We start from the raw sequence: 20,044 nt of genomic DNA, 5'->3' as shown, positions 1-20,044 counted from the left end.
GTCTGGTGCTGTGAGTCGTTGGGGGGGTCCCTTTGCTTCTGTTGGAAGAAGGGGAGAGTGGACTGTTTGGTGCCGAGGTGGTAACAGCTGCCCCTGGGAGGAGACGCCTGAGCTGGAAAGGTGTGAAGAGGGGGCCGAGTGGGTGGAGACTGGGGGCTGGGCAGAATCAAATCTCTTAAAGAACAGGTTCAGTTCATTTGCCCAGGCTTGGTCACCTGTGACCTGGCGACCATTTCCAGCCTCAGCATGTCCTGAGATGTGTTTTAGACCCCACATCACTGATGTTGTTCTGTTCCAGGCGCTGCTCCAGCTTCTTCCTGTAGCAGTCCTTGCACTTCCTGATCTTATATTTCAGGTCCCTCTGTACTCTGCGTAGCTCCTCCTTGTCCCCAGAGAGAAAAGCCCTCTTCTTCTCATTTAGGAGGGTCTTCAGCTCAGGAGTGACCCAGGGCTTATTGTTGGAAAAACACTGCACTGATTTTGTTTGCACTGTGTTTTCCACACAAAAATTGACATAGTCCGTGATGCAGTCAGTAAGACTGTCAATGTCCTCCCCGTGTGGACTGCAGAGAACGTCCCAGTCTGTGGTGCTAAAACAGTCCCTTAGTCTCTCTGTTACTTCCTCAGTCCAGATCTTCACCGTTTTAATCTGTGGTTTCTGCTGTTTCACCACTGGAGTGTACGCAGTAGAGAGATGGACCAGGTTGTGATCAGAGCGTCCTAAAGGGGGGAGGGGGGTAGAAGCATATGCATTCTTGATGTTAGCATAGAAAAGGTCCAGAGTTTTTCTGTCCCTCTTATGACAGTTCACATACTGGGTGAAGTTGGACAGGGTGGCGGAGAGGGGGGTGCATGCATGGTTAAAGTCCCCAGAAATCAGGATCAGGGCCTGCGGGTGTTGTGTCTGCAGCTGGGACACGTTGCTGTGCACGCGCTCACAAGCGACAGCAGCGTCAGCCGACGGAGGGAACGTAAACAGTCACCACCAGCACATGGGAGAACTCCCGTGGAAGGTAGTACGGCCGAACGCTGACTGCCACCAGTTCAATGTCCTTGCTGCAGTGCTGTTCTTTCACAGTGATGTGGTTCGGGTTACACCATCTGTCATTCACGAACACCGCCAGACCACCACCTTTCTTCTTTCCGCTCTGCGCCGCGCTCCGGTCCGCCCGCACCAGCGTGAATCCAGTAACTGAGACCACAGAGTTTGTCATGTCCTGGTTGAGCCACGTCTCGGTGAAACACAGCAGGCTGCTCTCACGGTACACCCGCTGCAGACGCATGAGCGCTGTTAGCTCGTCCAGCTTGTTAGAGAGCGCGCGGACGTTTCCCATAGTAACGGATGGTAAACATGGCTTGTACCTCCGTCTTCTCTCCCGGTGTTTAACTCCAGCTCTGCAGCCTCGTCGTTTCCTCCGTATTTCAGCTGGAACATCTGGCTTTCCAGCGAGGAGAATCTCAACTCGTCCAAGAGCTAACAGCTGATCTCGAGTGTAAACAATGGAGCTGCATCCTAACGGATCCCCCGAGGCCGGTTCAAAAAGTTGAGAAAAAATAAAAAAACAAAAAGCAAAAGTAATGATGTTCCTGTCCTTTGACGCAGAACTTTGTAATAGTTGTTGAAAAATACAAAAAACACAAATAAGTTGGAAGAAAATATTAAAAAACGCAAAGTAAGGAACACAAAAAGGTAGAGCTGCCCAGATAAGCTGCCACACACGCGGCGCCATGGTAACAATTGTGTTTGTTTCAAAGCAGAGATGCGGTAAATAAAGTTTAAATATTAGATTCCTAATATTGATAATTTATTGATACTTTATACATGATTTGAGCAGTTTTAAAATCAACCACATCCTGTAATTTTAAATTAAATGTGTTAAGATAAAGTGAATTGGTGTGCTCATTATATTTAACTTTGTGAACTAATCTGATGGCTCGCTTTTTATTAGATATTTCTGATGGGAGAAAACAATGAAATGTTGACCTTTTCCCTTGTGTGAAAGGCAGGGAAGCATTTCTCTGAAGTCAGATTTTTTCAATGTACATTAAGGAATAAGGTTGCTTGGTCCCTTAGATATTGAATGTAAAGAAAACCTTTATCTATAAAAAAAAATCAATGTTCTAAAACAAATAACAACAAAATCATAAGAATCAAAAAGCCAAGCAGACAGATGAGAGCTGAAAGCCTCCTTGTGTTGGACATATTTTACTGTTACAATAGGGGCTATAAAACATTTGACACACAAGGTGTATATTTAAATAAACCCCTTTGTAATTTAGGCTAAACTTTATTCGTCACACTCATGTTCACACACGTACTTATGCATTCAGACCGGAGCGACCCATGTGAAATATTTCATTTAATCACTGAAAATGTTTGTGCAAAGGTGAGACAGCACCTGTGCTCGAGTGGATCTTTATGTTCTTCTCAAGTGGATGACGGAATGTATAAAGATGGAGGGAGAGTACCAAGCCATCCCCACCCCAAAAACCCTGCCACCGCTGCCCCCCCATCCCCCCCCCCCCCCCCCCCCCCCCCCTAACACCCGCACGGCAGCAGATAGAGAACAGCAGCAGATAGAGAACAACCGCCCGCCGGGCAATCACATCTGCCACCCAGGAATCACATCCGCCAGCCAGGCAAGGGCCAGCAGGATTGCCACAGGGGCCCCCAAAGCTGGAGAGCAGAGAGGCACTGGAGGGCAGGGAGTCAAAGCCCCAGCCCACCCAGGAGAGGACCGCCAGCCAAAGACAAGCAACCCACAGCCACCCAGGAGTTCTGAGGATCCCCCTACCATGACCCCGGGCACGGGCCATGCCCCCAAGGGAGACCCGCCCTACAATCCGGACAACTGCCCACCCAGTCCACGGTTGGTCCAGGTGAGAGCAAGGCAAGGGGCAGCCACCCCTGCCCAGGAGGAAGACGCCTCAGAGCGGTGGGGTCCACAAGAAGTGTTTTTACCATGGCCCGACCAGGCTCACCCATAGATTGGAGAAGGCCAGCGCTCGAGAGCAAGGACCAGAACCCATACCACAGGGACAAGGACATCCCCAGGCTCAAATGTGATGAGAACCCAGAGAGCACAGGGATCCCTCTCCCCGCGTGGATAGAAGGCCGCCGGTCTGTGTACATGTACGGTCGCCGTTGCCAAGGGCCTGGCAACGCCTACCAGGGATGGGGTAGGGGACAGATGTTCTGAGGTCCCACCTACCTTGTATAATGTATATGTGTGTGTTTGTAAGCATGTGTGTGTGCGTGCGTGTATGTGTGTTGGAGAGTATATTTTTGTGGGGTAAAGCATACTAAAGGGGTGCAATTAAAATTGGTAGGGCACTGAGAGGACAAATTAATCAATTCAATTTTATTTATATAGCCCAAAATCCCAACAACAGTTGTCTCAATGGGCTTCGTACCAGTAATGTCTTCAAATGTGGACATTAATCAGGATGTCATCAATGTAAATGACAGCAAAAGCACCGCAGCATGTCACAGAAGACCTCATTGACAAAAGTCTGGAACAGAAAGGGGGCTTTAAAGAGACCAAAGGGCATGACCAAGTACTCATACTGTCCTGCGTTGGTTCAAAAGAAACAAATTAATTATAGGAGGCAACAACCTCAGAAGGATGCAACTGGATTAATAAAAGGTACAAGAAACACTTTAAACAATATATAACTTGAAAGTCACTTTTTTGAGGGGTCGAGGGGGCAATTTGGAATTTGCTTTCAAAAAAGAACCCACTTGAATCAGACATAAAAAAAAGTGTAACGTATATGTTAAAACTCAAGACTGATTTGTTTCTAGATGGTGATTGAAGAAATCCAAAAGCAGGTACTTCTGGGGGGGAAAATGAGCTCCTAGTTTTTTGGATTGTCTCACTGGAGCAGGAATGGGGAAACCAGATGAGATCTACATTCCAAAATGTTTGTGCAATTTCCAAACAACAGGAATTTCTTATTTCTGACCATAAAAATACAACATTACTGTTTTTCATCCTGTGGTTTTTAAACAACTGTATCTTTTCTAGAATAAAGAAAAAAATATGACTGATAGATCCAGGTTGGTCCTGGGAGCTCTGCTTCTGCAGTGGTTTGTTCCGGTACACAGTCATCGATAGATCAATGACTTCAGTCATAGCTTGTCCAAAATCCAGCCAGTTCATTTCTGAGGTCAAACTAAGATACCGTATTTTCCGGACTATAAGTCGCACCGGAGTATAAGTCGCACCAGCCCAAAAATGCATTATAAAGTAGAAAAAAAACACAGATAAGTCGCACTGGACTATAAGTCGCACTTTGATGGGAAATTCATTTAAAAAATCTGAGACCAAGAACCTTGAAAGGCAACTTAAAATAACAGGGGGTTTGAGAACAGGCTAAATAACTACATGACGCACAACAAACTGAGTACGTGCCTGCTTTATTAACATAAAACCACTGCGTGAGTGGGACTTGGACTTTAAAGGGCTACTGGTAAGCTCAATGCTGGACTCCTTTTTTTAATATGTCACGTTGTTGTATTGGGTTAAAAGAAAAAAAGAAATTACCGGTAAATGTTCTAAAATGTTATACAAATGTTTGTATTAAAATGATACATATTTGTTAACCTGAAAAAAGATAATTATTAGTAAAATACTACTTAAATTAAAATAAATTGTATTTAAGTGTGGGAGCATGCAGGTCACAAACACACTTGACAGTATGAAAGTACCACTAAGTACCACTCCGAGCCTGGAGCGCCCTCTTGCAGTTGTCAGTGAAAATAACGAACATGTGAAATTATTCAACAATGTAATTTATTTCAAATATAAGTCGCTCCGGAGTATAAGTCGCACCCCTTGCCAAACTATGAAAAAAAGTGCGACTTATAGTCCGGAAAATACGGTAACTTATTTGGGTTATTTTTCTGTTTACATTATTTAAATTTAGTATTTTCCCTACTTTTTCTATATTTTATTTCTCATCTTCAGATCCGAAATTTACGGAGCCCGTGTCCTGACATTAAGATATAAAAATATATCTTGTTCCCACAGATTAATATCTTGTTCCCACAGGTTATTATGTCGTTCGCACGAAATACTATTCCGTTCCCACAAGATACTATTCCGTTCCCTCAAAATACTATTCCGTTCCCTTGAAATGATTAACTCGTGCGAACGCAATAATTATGTCGTTCGAACGCAATAATTAATCCGTTCGAACGCAATAATTATTCACGTCATAACTCATTCACGCGGATATGATCTTGTACGCCGGCAAAAGCCGCTTTCAGCGGTAACTTCCGTGTCTCTGTGACCCATATTCGTTCAAAAAAGGAACATGAAAAACAAAAATGATTACTTTATTACCGTCTCAATGAATATAAGAAAAATATCAAAAGATTTATGATAACTAGGCTGCTTTGTCAAACGATAGCTCCTGCTAGGCTAGCTCCGCCGCAGAGCTCTCTGTCTGATCATGTATGCCGGCATTTGGGCAACTGGCTGGTCTGTTGTCAGACAGCTGATATTGTAGTTTAGGGTCGAATAGGAATAATAATATTCAGGACTTGTCTTTTATTAACTTTAGCAGTCAGTATCTTTACATTCGAAGGCTATTAGGCTACATGCTAACTGACTAGCCGATCATTTCCTGTTATTAATTTACGTCATAGATTTACAGCAGATACCTTCACATTTCTGTCTGTGTGTGTCTCATTACATTGCATTGAAGACACAGAGGATGTTTAGAGAACAGATTTATTTATTTTAAAAAGCACAGAAGCATCCATCGTATTCACGTTCACATGATGATCATCTGGTACGCCCTCAGTCATCTTGCTGCAAAAGCCGCTTCCTGCCGCTACTTCCGTGTCTCTGTGAGCATTCAATAGGGGTAAAAATAAAAGCAAGAATGGTCGATCTGTTATTTTCTCGATGAAAATCTGAAAAATATCATATTAAGCTGGATGCTTCGCCTAAAGCACTTACCTTTAGCTTGTAGCATAACAACAATAGCAGTACGTCCCGTTTCCCAGAGTGCTTTGCTGCCAATCACTAGCCAATCACCGTGTCCCTGTGACCAAGGTCTAACAACAAGACCAATGATTGGCCAGTGATTTGCAGCAAAGCACGCTGGGAAACGGGACGTACTGCTATTGTTGTTATGCTACAAGCCAAAGGTAAGTGCTTTAGGCGAAGCATCCAGCTTAATATGATATTTTTCAGATTTTCATCGAGAAAATAACAGATCGACCATTCTTGCTTTTATTTTTACCCCTATTGAATGCTCACAGAGACACGGAAGTAGCGGCAGGAAGCGGCTTTTGCAGCAAGATGACTGAGGGCGTACCAGATGATGTGAACGTGAATACGATGGATGCTTCTGTGCTTTTTAAAATAAATAAATCTGTTCTCTAAACATCCTCCGTGTCTTCAATGCAATGTAATGAGACACACACAGACAGAAATGTGAAGGTATCTGCTGTAAATCTATGACGTAAATTAATAACAGGAAATGATCGGCTAGTCAGTTAGCATGTAGCCTAATAGCCTTCGAATGTAAAGATACTGACTGCTAAAGTTAATAAAAGACAAGTCCTGAATATTATTATTCCTATTCGACCCTAAACTACAATATCAGCTGTCTGACAACAGACCAGCCAGTTGCCCAAATGCCGGCATACATGATCAGAGAGCTCTGCGGCGGAGCTAGTAGTAGCCTAGCAGGAGCTATCGTATGACAAAGCAGCCTAGTTATCATAAATCTTTTGATATTTTTCTTATATTCATTGAGACAGTAATAAAGTGATCAATTTTGTTTTTCATGTTCCTTTTTTGAACGAATATGGGTCACAGAGACACGGAAGTTACCGCTGAAAGCGGCTTTTGCCGGCGTACAGAGAGCATATCCGCGTGAATGACTTATGACGTGAATAATTATTGCGTTCGAACGGATTAATTATTGCGTTCGAACGACATAATTATTGCTTTCGTACGAGTTAATCATTTCGAGGGAACGGAATAGTATTTTGAGGGAACGCAATAGTATCTTGTGGGAACGGAAAAGTATCTTGTGGGAACGGAATAGTATTTCGTGCGAACGACATAATAACCTGTGGGAACAAGATATTAATCTGTGGGAACAAGATATATTTTTATATCTTAATGTCAGGACACGGGCTCCGTAGAAATTCACAGTAATTTGGGTAAAAATGTTTTTTGATGTATTTGTATTTGATTTTATGTGACTACGTGAAAAGTAATGTGTTTAGGTTGAAGAATGAAGGCAATGAAAGCCGACAGATAAACAAAAATACAGTAATTGTAGTAGGTTTAGGGGATGTCATCTGGACTTGGTTTTAAAGGATTACAGGATTCTCAGCTACAAGACAGAACAAATCTGACACCAGACCACATCTGCGAACTGCTGGAAGTGTGCCTCAACTCCACATATTTCCAATTCAGGGGAAACTTCTACAGGCAGAGACACGGCTGTGCTATGGGCTCTCCAATCTCACCCATTGTGGCCAACTTGTACATGGAAGAAGTTGAGAGAAGAGCCCTGGACTCCTTCCCAGGTACAACTCCAAGCCACTGGTTCAGAGATGTGGACGACACTTGGGTCAAGATCAAAAGCCAGGAAGTGGAGACTTTCACAGATCATATCAACGCAGTAGACTAGAACATCAAGTTCACCAGGGAAGACACAAAGGACAACACCCTAGCCTTTCTAGACTGTGCTGTGATCATTGGAGAGGACAGACAGCTCCAGGTTGAAGTGTACAGAAAGCCTACTCACACAGATCAGTACCTGTTATTTGACTCAAACCACCCTTTACAGCACAAACTAGGCGTCATCAGGACATTACAACACAGAGCCCAGGAGGTCCCCACAAGCTCTGACGGAAAGAAGAAGGAAGAGCAACATATCCACCAAGCCCTCCGAACCTGTGGATATCCCAAGTGGGCATTCACCAGATCCCAACATACAGGAAAACAAGACAAGAAGGAACAAGAGCCGAAACGGAACAGTATTTCAATTCCATATATCTCAGGCCTGTCTGAAAAACTTAAAAGGATTTTCAAACAACATAACATCCCAGTTCATCTCAAACCAGTCAATACCCTCAGACAGAAACTGGTTCATCCAAAGGACAAAATTCCCAGCTACAAACAGAGTAATGTTGTGTACTCTATCCACTGCAAAGAGAACTGCAATGAACAGTATATAGGAGAAACCAAACAACCGCTACACAAGCGGCTTTACCAACATCGCAGAGCCAACCCAAGTGGACCTGAGTCTGCAGTACATCTCCACCTGAAGGCCACAAACCACTCTTTCAAGGACAGTGAAGTCCGAATTCTAGCCAGAGAGAAAGGATGGTTTGAGCGAGGAGTGAAAGAAGCCATCTTTGTCAAGAAGGATAAACCTTCTCTTAATAAGAATGGTGGTCTCAGGTTTATTCTTCCATCCATCTACGGCAGTGTTTTGAAACCTAAACAAACCAAACCAGTTCCACCTGAGTCGTTAACCGCTGAAAGAGACGACCATTTTGGAGAGGGAGTCACTGACTCCCCAACCCCCAGCTGAGGACAAAGGACTATTAACGACCCGAAACCACATAGGCTAAGTGGACTACACCTCCAGTTTCAGGTCTAACTCCTCCCCCATGAGTGCATATATACCAGCTCTTAGACCAGCTATTTCAGAATTGACAAAGCCTCTTGGATAAGAGGTGAAACGTCTTCCAACTTTAAAACCAAGTCCAGATGACATCCCCTAAACCTACTACAATGGAACCAACCTGGATGAATGAGAGTCTTCATAAAAATACAGTAACTTTACTGTGAGTTCAGTGAGTGCTATGACGAGTTGAAATAAGCTTTAAAATAATGGAACCTATGATTCAGGATTTTCTGGGGGGTTCTTTCTCTTCCATTTCAACTTCTTACATCCAGATCTTCTGTCATTTTCTTCTAGAAGGGGGAAGCTAAGAAATTAGCTGAAATAATGCATGACTGGAAGCAGTCTATGATTGGTTTAGCCACCATAAATGCTTGTATAGGAATTGAATAAGATTCAATGTTAGCCATTAAAATTACTATGTGCCTATTTGTGTTTGCTTTCTTTTTTCAAATAAGTAATACCAGTTTTTTTTTTGCATATTTAATTTGACTTAAAAAATCTGATTACTATTGGGCTTTTCCATCATCAACCTTGTACGTTGTCAAAAAATGTTATTGTGATTTGATTGCTGTATTTGAGATTGATTTAAAAGTAACCAGACCCATTTTTCCTAAAACATAAAATTATGTTGGATGTACCACATACCAAGTGACAGCAGAATGCATTTCAGATGTTTTTCAGTTACACGGATGTCATCATAGATTCTTATGATCTAAAAGAAATTACAAAACGCTTGCCGTTTAATGATGAGGTAATAAAATTGTGTCAAATACCTTTTGAAAGGTCCCTTCACATCTTAGCTGTTCAACAAATATATTATCCAGAGGTGTGTGGGTTTTTTTTCAACTTGTCCTGTCCAACAGCTAAGCGGACGGAGAGGAAAAGGAGGAAAGAAGAGAGAGGGATAACAGATAAAGGGGGGAGGGGGTAGAGGGGTGATTATGGTAGCGAGGGTAAGATCATGAAGTGTCAGAAAGCAACAAGTTGCTGGAGCTATATAATCACAACTGACAGATTGAAAAATGGGCGGGGCCTGTCCACACACACTCAAACGTTACAAACACACCTGTTGGGTCCAAAAGGGTTCACACACAATCAAGTCTGCCTGGACATCCTACCACTAACATTCACACACATCTACTTATGCATTCAGACTGACACGTGAAACATTTCATTCAGTCACACAAACTGTTTGAGCAAAGGTGAGATAGCACTTCTGCTCAAGTGCGTGTTTATGTTCTTCTGGGGTGGATGATGGAATGTAAAAAGAGGGAGAGAACCCAGCCGACCCGTGGAGCAACCTCCCCACCGCGCCCAGGGGGCCCAACGAGGGGCCCTGCCACAGGGGTGCCGCAGTCCCAGGCACGAGTCAGGGCCCCCCAGGGAAGACTTGCCCCCACGCTCCAGGGAGCCCCCCCCCAGGCCACGGTTAGTCCAGGAGAGAGCAAGGCAGGGGGCGGCCCCCCCGCCCAGGAGGAGGATGCCCAAGAGGAGCGAGGGTCCCCAAGGGGTGTTATAAATATGGCCCGACCAGGCTCCCCCGCAGTTGGAAAATATGAAGAAGGCCGGCGGCCAGGACCAGAACCCACACCACCGGGACACGGACACCCCCAGGCTCAGATGTGATATGATCACCGGCTCCCGGTCTTGCCAGAGAGCTAAGGAATGCCTCTCCCTAAGTGGAGAGAGGGCCGCCGGGCCCAGGAAGCCAGCACCCCAGGGACAGGGCCGCCGTGACAGAGGGACACGGTTCCCTCCGCCAGGGATGGGTTGGGGGACAGAAGATAAGAAGTCCCTCTTCCTTGTGTGATGTATGTTTGTGAGGGTGTGTGTGTGCGTGTGTGGGTGTGTGTTGGAGTGTGTATTTTTTTATGTAAAGGGGGTGTGTGTACTAAAGGGTTTGGTTAAAATTGGCGGGTAGGGCACTAAGGACATCTACTGCTTGCTTGCCCTGATGTCCAAGCACACCCCTACCAGGACGGGGTGGCTGCATCTTGAACATCCTCTGTCCAGTGTAGTAAATCCTGTGGAGTTTTTTTTTAAATGGATTAGCTGCAAGTCTGGGCTTTTTGTCAGTTTAAATGTGTTTAGACAAATTTCTGACCAGAAGCTTTGATCTGTGCTGCTGTTCAAGTCTGCATCTCATTGTGTCATTGGAACTGAAATGGTTTTATCTAGGTTGCATGAAAGTTTGTATATTTTGGTGAGAGTTTTATTGATTGAAAAATTAATCAAAGAGGTAACTAGTTCTGGTTGCTTTAAGTCATTGTTTTTGTACTTAAACATTTTGGTAATTATATATTTAAGTTGCTGTTATTCCAATAAGTTATTTATCCCTTGTGCTATCTTAGATGACCCCACCTTTCCATTGACGTGTTCTCCCTACCACGACAAAGGTGGATAAAGGTGGAAAGATTTCATGTAATCCATGGATACCAGTGAGGTTCACAAATAATTGAAGAAAAAAGGTTCAGCGCACTGTCTAGTGGGTCTAGATGACCCAACTCCCAAAGTTAAAATGCTTAGGATAGCACAAGGGTTACTCCATGTTTTTCCTGGGGTGTTATGAATCTTGTATCAATAATTAAATTCTCTAGTAGTGTTATGCCCCCTGTTTTTCAAGCTGGGAAGTGTAACATTTTTTTGTTTAGAAGGATGTCTGGGTTGTTCCAGATGGGTGTCATTTTGCTCGGTTGAAGTAAGGATTTTGACACTTTAAGAAATTCCCACCAGGCTGTTAAAGTGGCGTTTATATTAATACTTTGAAAGCAGTCCTGTTTTTGAACTGTTTGGCTAATAAATGGTAGATCTGATAGGTTAATCTTTCTACATAACGCCTGTTCCAAGTCTAACCATGAGTTGGTTTCTGGATAGTTTTTTAACCATTTTAAGATGTACTGTAATCTATTTACCAAATAATAGTAAAAATAATAATAATTCTAAGCCTCCACAGCTTTTTACAGATTTTAAAGTTTTTAGACTGATTCTTGCAGGTTTATTGTTCCACAAGAAGTTTGATATGGATGAGTCTAATGTTTTGAACCATTTTAGTGGGGGTTGTGTGGGAATCACCCAGAAGAGATAACTAACTTTAGGCAAAATTGTCATTTTAATAGTGGCTACCTTGCCCAAGAGGGACAGGGGCAGATTGACCCAGCAGGTTAGATCGTCCTATATGCTTTTTAGTAATAGGGTGTAATTCCCCCAAATCCAAACTTGTGGAGGGCAGCAATGAGGATCTTCCAGTTTACTCTTTCAAATGCTTTTTCAGCATCGAATGAGAGTATGGTCATTTCCTGGTTTTTGATAGTGGCAAAGTCTATTATGTTAACAGGTCTGTGGACATTGTCTGCATTTGATGAATCTGTTTGATCAAGGTAAATTATGTGAGGAGTTATTTTTTCCATTCTCTGTGCTAGGTGTGTGTTTAGTTCTTTGTTATGGCTGCATCCAGAGCAAACCCTCACATTCAGGATATATATATATATATATAACTTTGTTTACATTTTAACAATAAAGAAAAAACAGTAATTTGTCAAAAGGATTTTGAATGCTAAAAAATACAAATAGTCTAGTCTGAGGTATTTAACAGGACTCCTTTCTCTTTCTCCATCCCCCTATCTTTCCCCTTTTATAAACAAAACTCTATTTGCAGAGAACCCGTCGCGACACCTGTAACTTTGACAAGGAGTTTACCAAGATGCCAACAGACCTGACACCAACTGATAAGCTTGTCATCATGAACCTGGACCAGGACGAGTTCCTTGGTTTCTCCTACACTAACCCGGAATACGTGGCTCCAGCTATTTAGCACAGATATCCATCAGAGGAGGAAAACGTTACAGAACAAACTTTAGGTCTAAAAATCACAGTTATTTTGTGTGTGCACTTTGTAAATGTTGATGTTGCATCACATTTCGGTTTGCAGACAGAGGGATCTGAACGCGCGAAACAGGTCCAATTTAGTACAGTTGATTTGACTGCAGGGGTAGGACAAATTGACCTTTATGGAAATAATCCATAAAACAATCATTAATCAAGAAAGCAAAGAACTTTATATATTAGTTTTAGCTTTTATAGCATTACCCATGATGCTGCTGTGGCTCGTCAAAGTTTTAGATATTTTAGTGTCTTTTTAAAAGTGTAAAATTGGCACAGAAGATTCCTCAGTTAGTCAGGTTTCGCAGGCTTTTTCTGAAGCAGAGGCTACACAACGCAAGCAGCCCCAATTACACTTGCGTTTCTTGACAATTGTCATATGCTTCAGCAAGCCGCAATGTTGCAACATTCAGACTGAGCATCTGACCGTGATATGGAAAGTTTACAGTCTATCAAATGTTTGCATCATTTTTTTCCATTTTTCCTCTATTTGACTTTTTCAACCCACATCACAACCATGTCTTTCTGTTTTTTTGTCTTTGTTTTGCCTCATGGATGGCAGTTCTTGTTTTTTTTTTTGGTCACGTTTGCCAGTGCAGCAGCAGAATCGGTTTAACCCATTTTTATATCCATCTTTATTAGAATCCGCCATGCGTTAGGTCATGTGTTAAAGTTAGGTTTGCATCCATACACATTTGCTTAGTGGTATGACTCTCGTCAGTAAGATACAATTATTTATAAGTGAATCAGGCTTCTGACTTCAAGCCACATCAATGATAATGCTGACAAGTCACTGTGATGCACGCACAACTTCACACAAGAATGCTGTCCCATCCATGGCTGAGCATTGGAATTATTAGTTGAAGCATAAGAAGCCATAGATTGACTATAAAATGTTTAAACCAGAAGGCACATGTACCGGTAACTTGTTTTATTGGTCTATTGCACAGACTGGATATTTTACCCCTTTTTTAAATCAAGGCAAAAAAAAATTGTTTTAAGTTTTTGCAATTTTGTAAATTTCAAATGATATTTTTGGTGCATTGCGGGAGCCAGTTTAGCTCGTGCTGGTTTGCGGCACCTTCCATCCGTGAAAAGCAGGGTTCGACTCCGGGCTGCTCCCTGTTCCCTTCTCTACCTCTGTGCCGGTCCCAAGCCCGGTTGCTTTGAGAGGGTTGCGTCAGGAAGGGCATCCGGCGTAAAACATTGCCAAGTTTACCATGCGACTTGTTCGCTGTGGTGACCCCTGATGGGAAAAGCCAAAAGGGAAACAAACAAACAAACATTTTTGGTGCATTGCCTGCTCAGCAGACTTCAAGCTTTATCTCAAGCTGCTGTCATTTCCAACAAAGACTGCTCAACTGTTCTCTGCTTCCCGTTTGGGCATCAGTTTTTGAATGATCAAGCAAATTGCAGGCATACAACTTGGCTACTTGAACTGCTGGTAGATTTTCATTTGAAAAAAGTCTTATGTATCAAATGCATCACTTTATTTAACAGAAAGCAAAAAATATGCACATATACATATTTATGTTAAATATTACAATCTACCTTTCTGAATTATAAGGAACTCTATGCATGCATGTAATAAGCTTTCTTTTGTGTCTTTTGTTCTATATGATATGGATTCTATAGAAAGTGTTCGGCTGTGTTTGATTAATAATTATATACCTAGTAATAAATACAATTTATGTTTGCTCTATTTATGATATGCTACCTGCTAAATATTTGTAAAGCAACTTGTTTTTTCTTTACTTATAGATAAATGAGGATCTGTTTAGTGTCATTTTTCTGCACACGAATTAAGACATGGCAAAGTACATGTATGATAAGCAAAAGGAATTATGAATTTAAGTAATTAATTCTGTACCCCTTAAGTTCTGTAACTGGATTCTGACACAGTTTCCTATCTCCGACCTTTGCTAAGATCACACCTTTCACGCTGTCATCTTTTTCCCTTCTGACCTTTCCCTCTCCTTATTTCCCACCCTTCCTTCCCTCCGAGCTTTCGCAGTGTCTTTCCTCATTTTCCTTCCTTCTGACTTTTTATAATAAATCTTTCCTCGATAGATTTATTTTTTTCCCTTCTAGGCTTAACCTTTTCATCCTGCTCCTCCCTAAGTTGTATCCTCCCTGTCTTAAGTTTATGTTGACCCATATTTCATACCTTTTGACTTTTACCATATTTCATACCTTACTTTTTTGCATTTTGCCAAAAGATGTTAGCCTTGCAAAGGCTGAACAACATCTGATTCCTGCTTTGAGTTTGAACCACCACATATTCATGAATTGAGTATTTAGACGAGTGCAAAGGCACATCAGAGGAGGCATCTGTTCTGTGGTATAGATAATTATGAGAAAAATGTGTTGTGATGTTTTCACTGTAAAATAATAAATCTTCTTGACAAAGCATCATGTTTGTTAAAGCTTCTGTTAAAAAAATGGAAAGAATTTTGCACAACACATGAAATTTCATTTTTCATTTGTTACTTTATTTCTTAAAAAAATACAAGGGATATACAACATATATGTTATTTTTTAAATAACATATATGAGAATTAAATCAAAAATTAACATTAAATGTCGGAATAATTCCATATGATTCTGGCAGAATGTTAGTTATTTTATGAGATGTGAGCATTTTGATGTATAGTCCAGGACTTATTCAAGTTTCCCTGAGCAATCAAAGCTAAAAACTTGATATACTTAGTAGATGACAAACCTGTAATTGAGAATAATGAATTATCTATAACGCAATTATATTGAAGTAGAGCTGTAATATTACAGGGCTGGTATCTTAAAAAGACAGTTAAGGGAAGAAAACCTTTCAATTTTAGGTTTAGATGAGAAGGAATTTACTGTTCCCACTATTTTTGTTTTATTTAGTCCAAAGTAGCTTTAGTCCCAAGTGAGCAGTGGGTGAGGCTGGAGGGTAGGAAGGAATTTGGTTTGCTGTCAAGAGTGCTGGAGGTAGTCTGCCAAACAGAGATAAGGTTCATTTATTTATTGACTTTGTATTTATTTTAAAAAATGCGGTTGAAGTCCAAGACCAGAGCCTTGGGGTACGTCAAATTAACAATGTTTTAAAGGTAGTTGGTAGTAACTTGTTACACATTCAGGACTGATCTTTATTTATTAAAAATGTTAATTCCATAGTGAAATTTCGCTGATTTAACATTGTTTTGCGACAATATCTCCCATTAACATTCCTTCTAATCGTCGCTACTGAAACATTTTTTTGTAAAAATGTACCTTAATTCAATTCAATTTTATTTGTATAGCCCAAAATCACAACAACAGTCTTCTCGATGGGCTTCGAAGTAAAACATGAACTCAAAAGGATCATGAATACAAAGAGTTCAATAGGAAAATACTAAAATGAACTAACAAACTGACTAAGCTATACAGGCATCCCTGCCCTTAGACCCCCCTTTGCGGTAAGGAAAAACTCCAAAAAAAACGGATTTCGGAAAAAACGAAGAAACCTCAGGGGTGCCCACATGAAGGAGGGATCCTCCCCCAGGATGGACAGGCGATTTACCAGAACTCTTAGAGAAAAATTAACTTATCTTACGCTACAACTACATATATAAAGTCCAGCAGACGAGCTTCATCCAGCTGTGGTTGGGGGGACAGTCAGGGGCGCGAGTCGAGCCTGAGACAGGAACCACAGCCAGGTGTAGGAGCGGGAGCAGAGACGAGGTACACGGTCAGGAACTGGAGCACTGATGAGCCAACTGGAGTCTGGAAGCACTTCCACTCCCCAGGAGGGGAGAGGGAAAGAGTGACAATACATGAATCGCACTGCACCAAACAGAGGCATGGAGAACTAAATGATAAATGATGATCAGAAATAGAGAAGAGAGGAAGGGTAGAATTTGATGAAAAAGGAGGACAGAACCCCAGAGCACCATAGTTACCCCAGCTTCAACTTCTAGCAGCCTTTTAAAACAAATAATTATTGTTATTAAGTTTAATTTAAACACATTAAAATTAAGTTAAATAATCTCTGAATACTAACTAGTCTGACAATAAGCCTGTCCAAAGAGGACTGTTTTCAGTCTAACTTTGAATGTAGAAACTGACTCGGCCTCTCTTACATGAGCTGGGAGTTTATTCCATAAAACAGGGGCTTGGTGGCTAAATGCTCTACCTCCAACAGTACTTTTACTAATTCTAGGAACCACAAGCAGTCCTGCATTTTGCGAGCTAAGTGTTCTTATTGGATGGTAAGGGACTATGAGGTCCTTGATATAGGACGGGGCTAGTCCATGTAAGGCTTTATAGGTTAACAGGAGGATCTTGAACTTGATTCTAGAATCAACTGGGAGCCAATGGAGCGAAACTAACGCAGGAGTGATGTGATCTCTTCTGCTAGTTCCTACCCTAGAGCAAAAATGTAGAAATTATTTGAACACAGTTCAGACAGAAAGGCCCACAAACTATGGAGTTAATTCAGTCTCAATAATCAGAAATGCACACAACCGGTTTTACAAATACACACGCTCCGATTCACAAATGTCATTTTATCATTCTGCAATTCGAATGATCTGTGAGTTCACATCACATGTGTACCTAAGTCATGTTTGTGAAGCACCTACTGTGCATTTCTGATACATTTATTGTGAATTTCTAAAATGTTTTTCTGAAACACAGTGTGCACATTTGTGAGAAACACTTATTGTGCATTTGTAAAACATTTAGTGTGCATTTGTGAAACACATGGTGTGTATTTCCGAATTTATTTTTCACGTTTGCATAAAATGACATTTGTGAATCGGAGCGTGTGCATATGTAAAACCGGTTGTGTTCATTTCTGATTATTGAGACTGAATTAACTCCATAACAAACAAACAGCAACTGAAAGCTGCTGCAGTAAAGGCCTGGCAGAGCATTCAGAAGGACAAAACCCAGCATCTGGTGATGTCCATGAGTTCAAGACTTCAGGCTGTCATTGCCAACAAAGGGTTTTCAACCAAAAATTACTAACGACCATTTTGCTTTCAGTTATTTCAATTGTCCAATTACTTACGAGCCCATGAAATAAAGGGATTGTGTTTAAAAAGTGCTTTAGTTTTTCACATTTTTATGCAATCTTTTTGTTCAACCCATGGAATAAAAGCTGAAAGTCTGCACTTCAATGGCATCTGAGTTGTTTTATTTAAAATTCACTGTGGTAATGTACAGAAACAAAATTAGAAAGAATGTGTCTCTGTCCAAATATTTATGGACTGTATATTTTTTATCAAGTTTATGAAAAATATATGTACAAATGTGTGTTTTTCACGCAACATTGTCCTTTTTTAGATTTAATAAATCTTCAACTTAGTTTTGACGATAATATTGAAACAGCAGACCTTTAGTATTGAGAATAATAATGTTTTTGGTGATTGTCTGTTTTGTTAAGTATTTTTTTGTCTGCATTTAAAGTTTACATTTGTTCTGACTTTAAAAAAAAGAAAAAAAATATGTATAAGAAACACTGTTATAACTGTAAAATGTAACTAATTTATGTTCAATATTTTGTAAAATAAATAAATGCTAAAACACTAAATGAACACAAAATACGAACAATGCTATTTTTCTAAGCCTGTCTGTCTTTTTATGGCACTTTGATAAAATTGTATCCAATGAACTGAATATAACTTGTTGTTAGACTGTTATTAAGTGATTATCTGAGGGACTGTCATTTTGCCCACCCAAAATAAATAAAGAAAAGAAAAATTAAATTAAATTAAATTGAGTTCCATCTTTAACCACAACACTCCCCAGCTGGCAGGTCAGATAGTGTGTAGATCTCTTCATCTCTCCTCCAGGCTCCCAGTTTATTCTTCCCCCTCCAGAGACAGAAAATAATCTTTTTGATGCTTCAACTAAACTGTGAACTTTGGTTCTTCTTGGATCTGCTGCTCAGCCACACTTTAGTCTGCAGAGACCTCAAAAAGGATGAGGGTAACTGCCATCCAATTCTATTTGTAAAAAAAAACAAACATTTTTTCTGAGTACACCAGATTTTTTTCTACTTCTTTTGGGCATGATCTGTTTTTTTTCAACCAGAGAACTGTAAGTCAGGATGCTTCTTTATCTCTCAGCAGATGAGGGACAACCTGATTTTTGGAATGAAAACAGCAGCTGTTTTAGGAAAGTTGAATGATCAAAATTCCCCACTGAAGTAGGTATTGTGTGATGTCACTCCAGAGTGCTTCACTTTGCCCATCTTTATCCAACAATGCTTACAGAATGTCGTCTGGTTGTATTTACCTTGGATCAATGTTTGACCACTGTCAGAATCTGTTCCAGTGTGAAGATTTTCTTCCAACTTGTGCAAAAAGTGTTGAGGGATTTTTGCACAGCTTTAGCAGAAACGAAATATGAAAATTAAACTACTAATAGTGGGAGTTTCAACCTGATTCATACATCTGACACAGCGATTAAATGTTTTTGTTTTGTTTGTTTTTTAAAATTTTTTGTGAATGAGTACTGTTGCACTGGTAGAAAAGCATGATAACAAGTTTGTTTTTTAAATTAAATCCAGTAGGATAAACCAAAAAAAAAACTTCAGAATAAAATGCAACAACTTGTTTTTTCATTTTGATTTATTTTGAATTAAAAAAATAAAACATGAACATTAAACACGGGAGTACAAAAATGAAAGACAATATGCAAAGTTCAAAAATTGCTTTGGATGAAGATCAACTACCGTAAATTCCGGACTACAAAGTGCACCCGATCACAAGCCGCACCCACCCATTTCACGTGTTTAATTAGTTTTATACATACACAAGCCGCGTCAGAGTACAAGCCGCGCACGTGTTAGGCGATATTGTCATCCTGACAGATCACGGCCAGCATCCCAGAGTGAGTGGAATTCATTAGCACATTGTGGGTGGTGCCAGCTTTGCCTCTGGCTCATGTATTTGAGTGTATCGACATTTGTCAAACAGCATGGACCTTTATTCTGTTCACAAGTTCCTCAGTTATGGTGTTTTTATTTCATTTTTTTTTTTACTTATTGACAATCTAGGTATCATACATAAAATTACAAACAGTAACCATATAATCAACATTACATCCCTCAGTTATGATGAGGAAATTTACATCCGCGATTCCACATTTCCCATGAGTCTTAGGGGCTAAAGGCGGGGCCAATGCCCGGCTCGCCATTCTGTTGTACGTGTTTAAGAATGAGCAAATATCAGCAGTGCATGGAGGGGTGAACGGGTACAGCTCTCCTTCCGCTTGTGTCGCGGCAGCGTTATGGGAGTAACAGGGCTGGTTAAAAAACACACCGGTAAAATACAGCAGCGGCGACTGAAAAGCCCGCGCCTCAGCGTGATACGCGCGCCTCAGTGCGGCGCGTGCGGCAGAATTCAGAAGCCTCTGCACTCCGCGGACGCCTCGCGCTCCGCTCCCGCCCCGCGCGCTCCTTGTCTCCCCTTCCTATCTACTCCGACACCTCTGGCCAGGGCGGCTTCAAGGAGGAGCACTTCGTCCCCGT

The 20,044-nt window shown here is 41.1% G+C and overlaps 1 protein-coding gene across 1 annotated transcript in view; it reads left to right on the top strand.

The window, feature by feature from the left end:
• Positions 1 to 14,956, top strand: part of prkcbb (protein kinase C, beta b) — a 306,409-nt gene extending 291,453 nt beyond the window's left edge. The window contains exon 17 of the mRNA XM_023957697.2: positions 12,323 to 14,956. Coding sequence (XP_023813465.1) covers positions 12,323 to 12,478 — 156 coding nt within the window. The 3' untranslated portion in view covers positions 12,479 to 14,956. The remainder of the gene's footprint in view (positions 1 to 12,322) is intronic.
• The last annotated feature ends 5,088 nt before the right edge of the window (positions 14,957 to 20,044 follow it).

Source organism: Oryzias latipes, chromosome 8, assembly GCF_053564925.1.
Source record: "Oryzias latipes strain Hd-rR chromosome 8, Olatipes_Hd-rR_3.1".
Lineage (NCBI taxonomy): Eukaryota > Metazoa > Chordata > Actinopteri > Beloniformes > Adrianichthyidae > Oryzias > Oryzias latipes.
The sequence above is the reverse complement of the archived record's forward strand: the minus strand, read 5'-3'. Positions and strand labels throughout refer to the sequence as shown.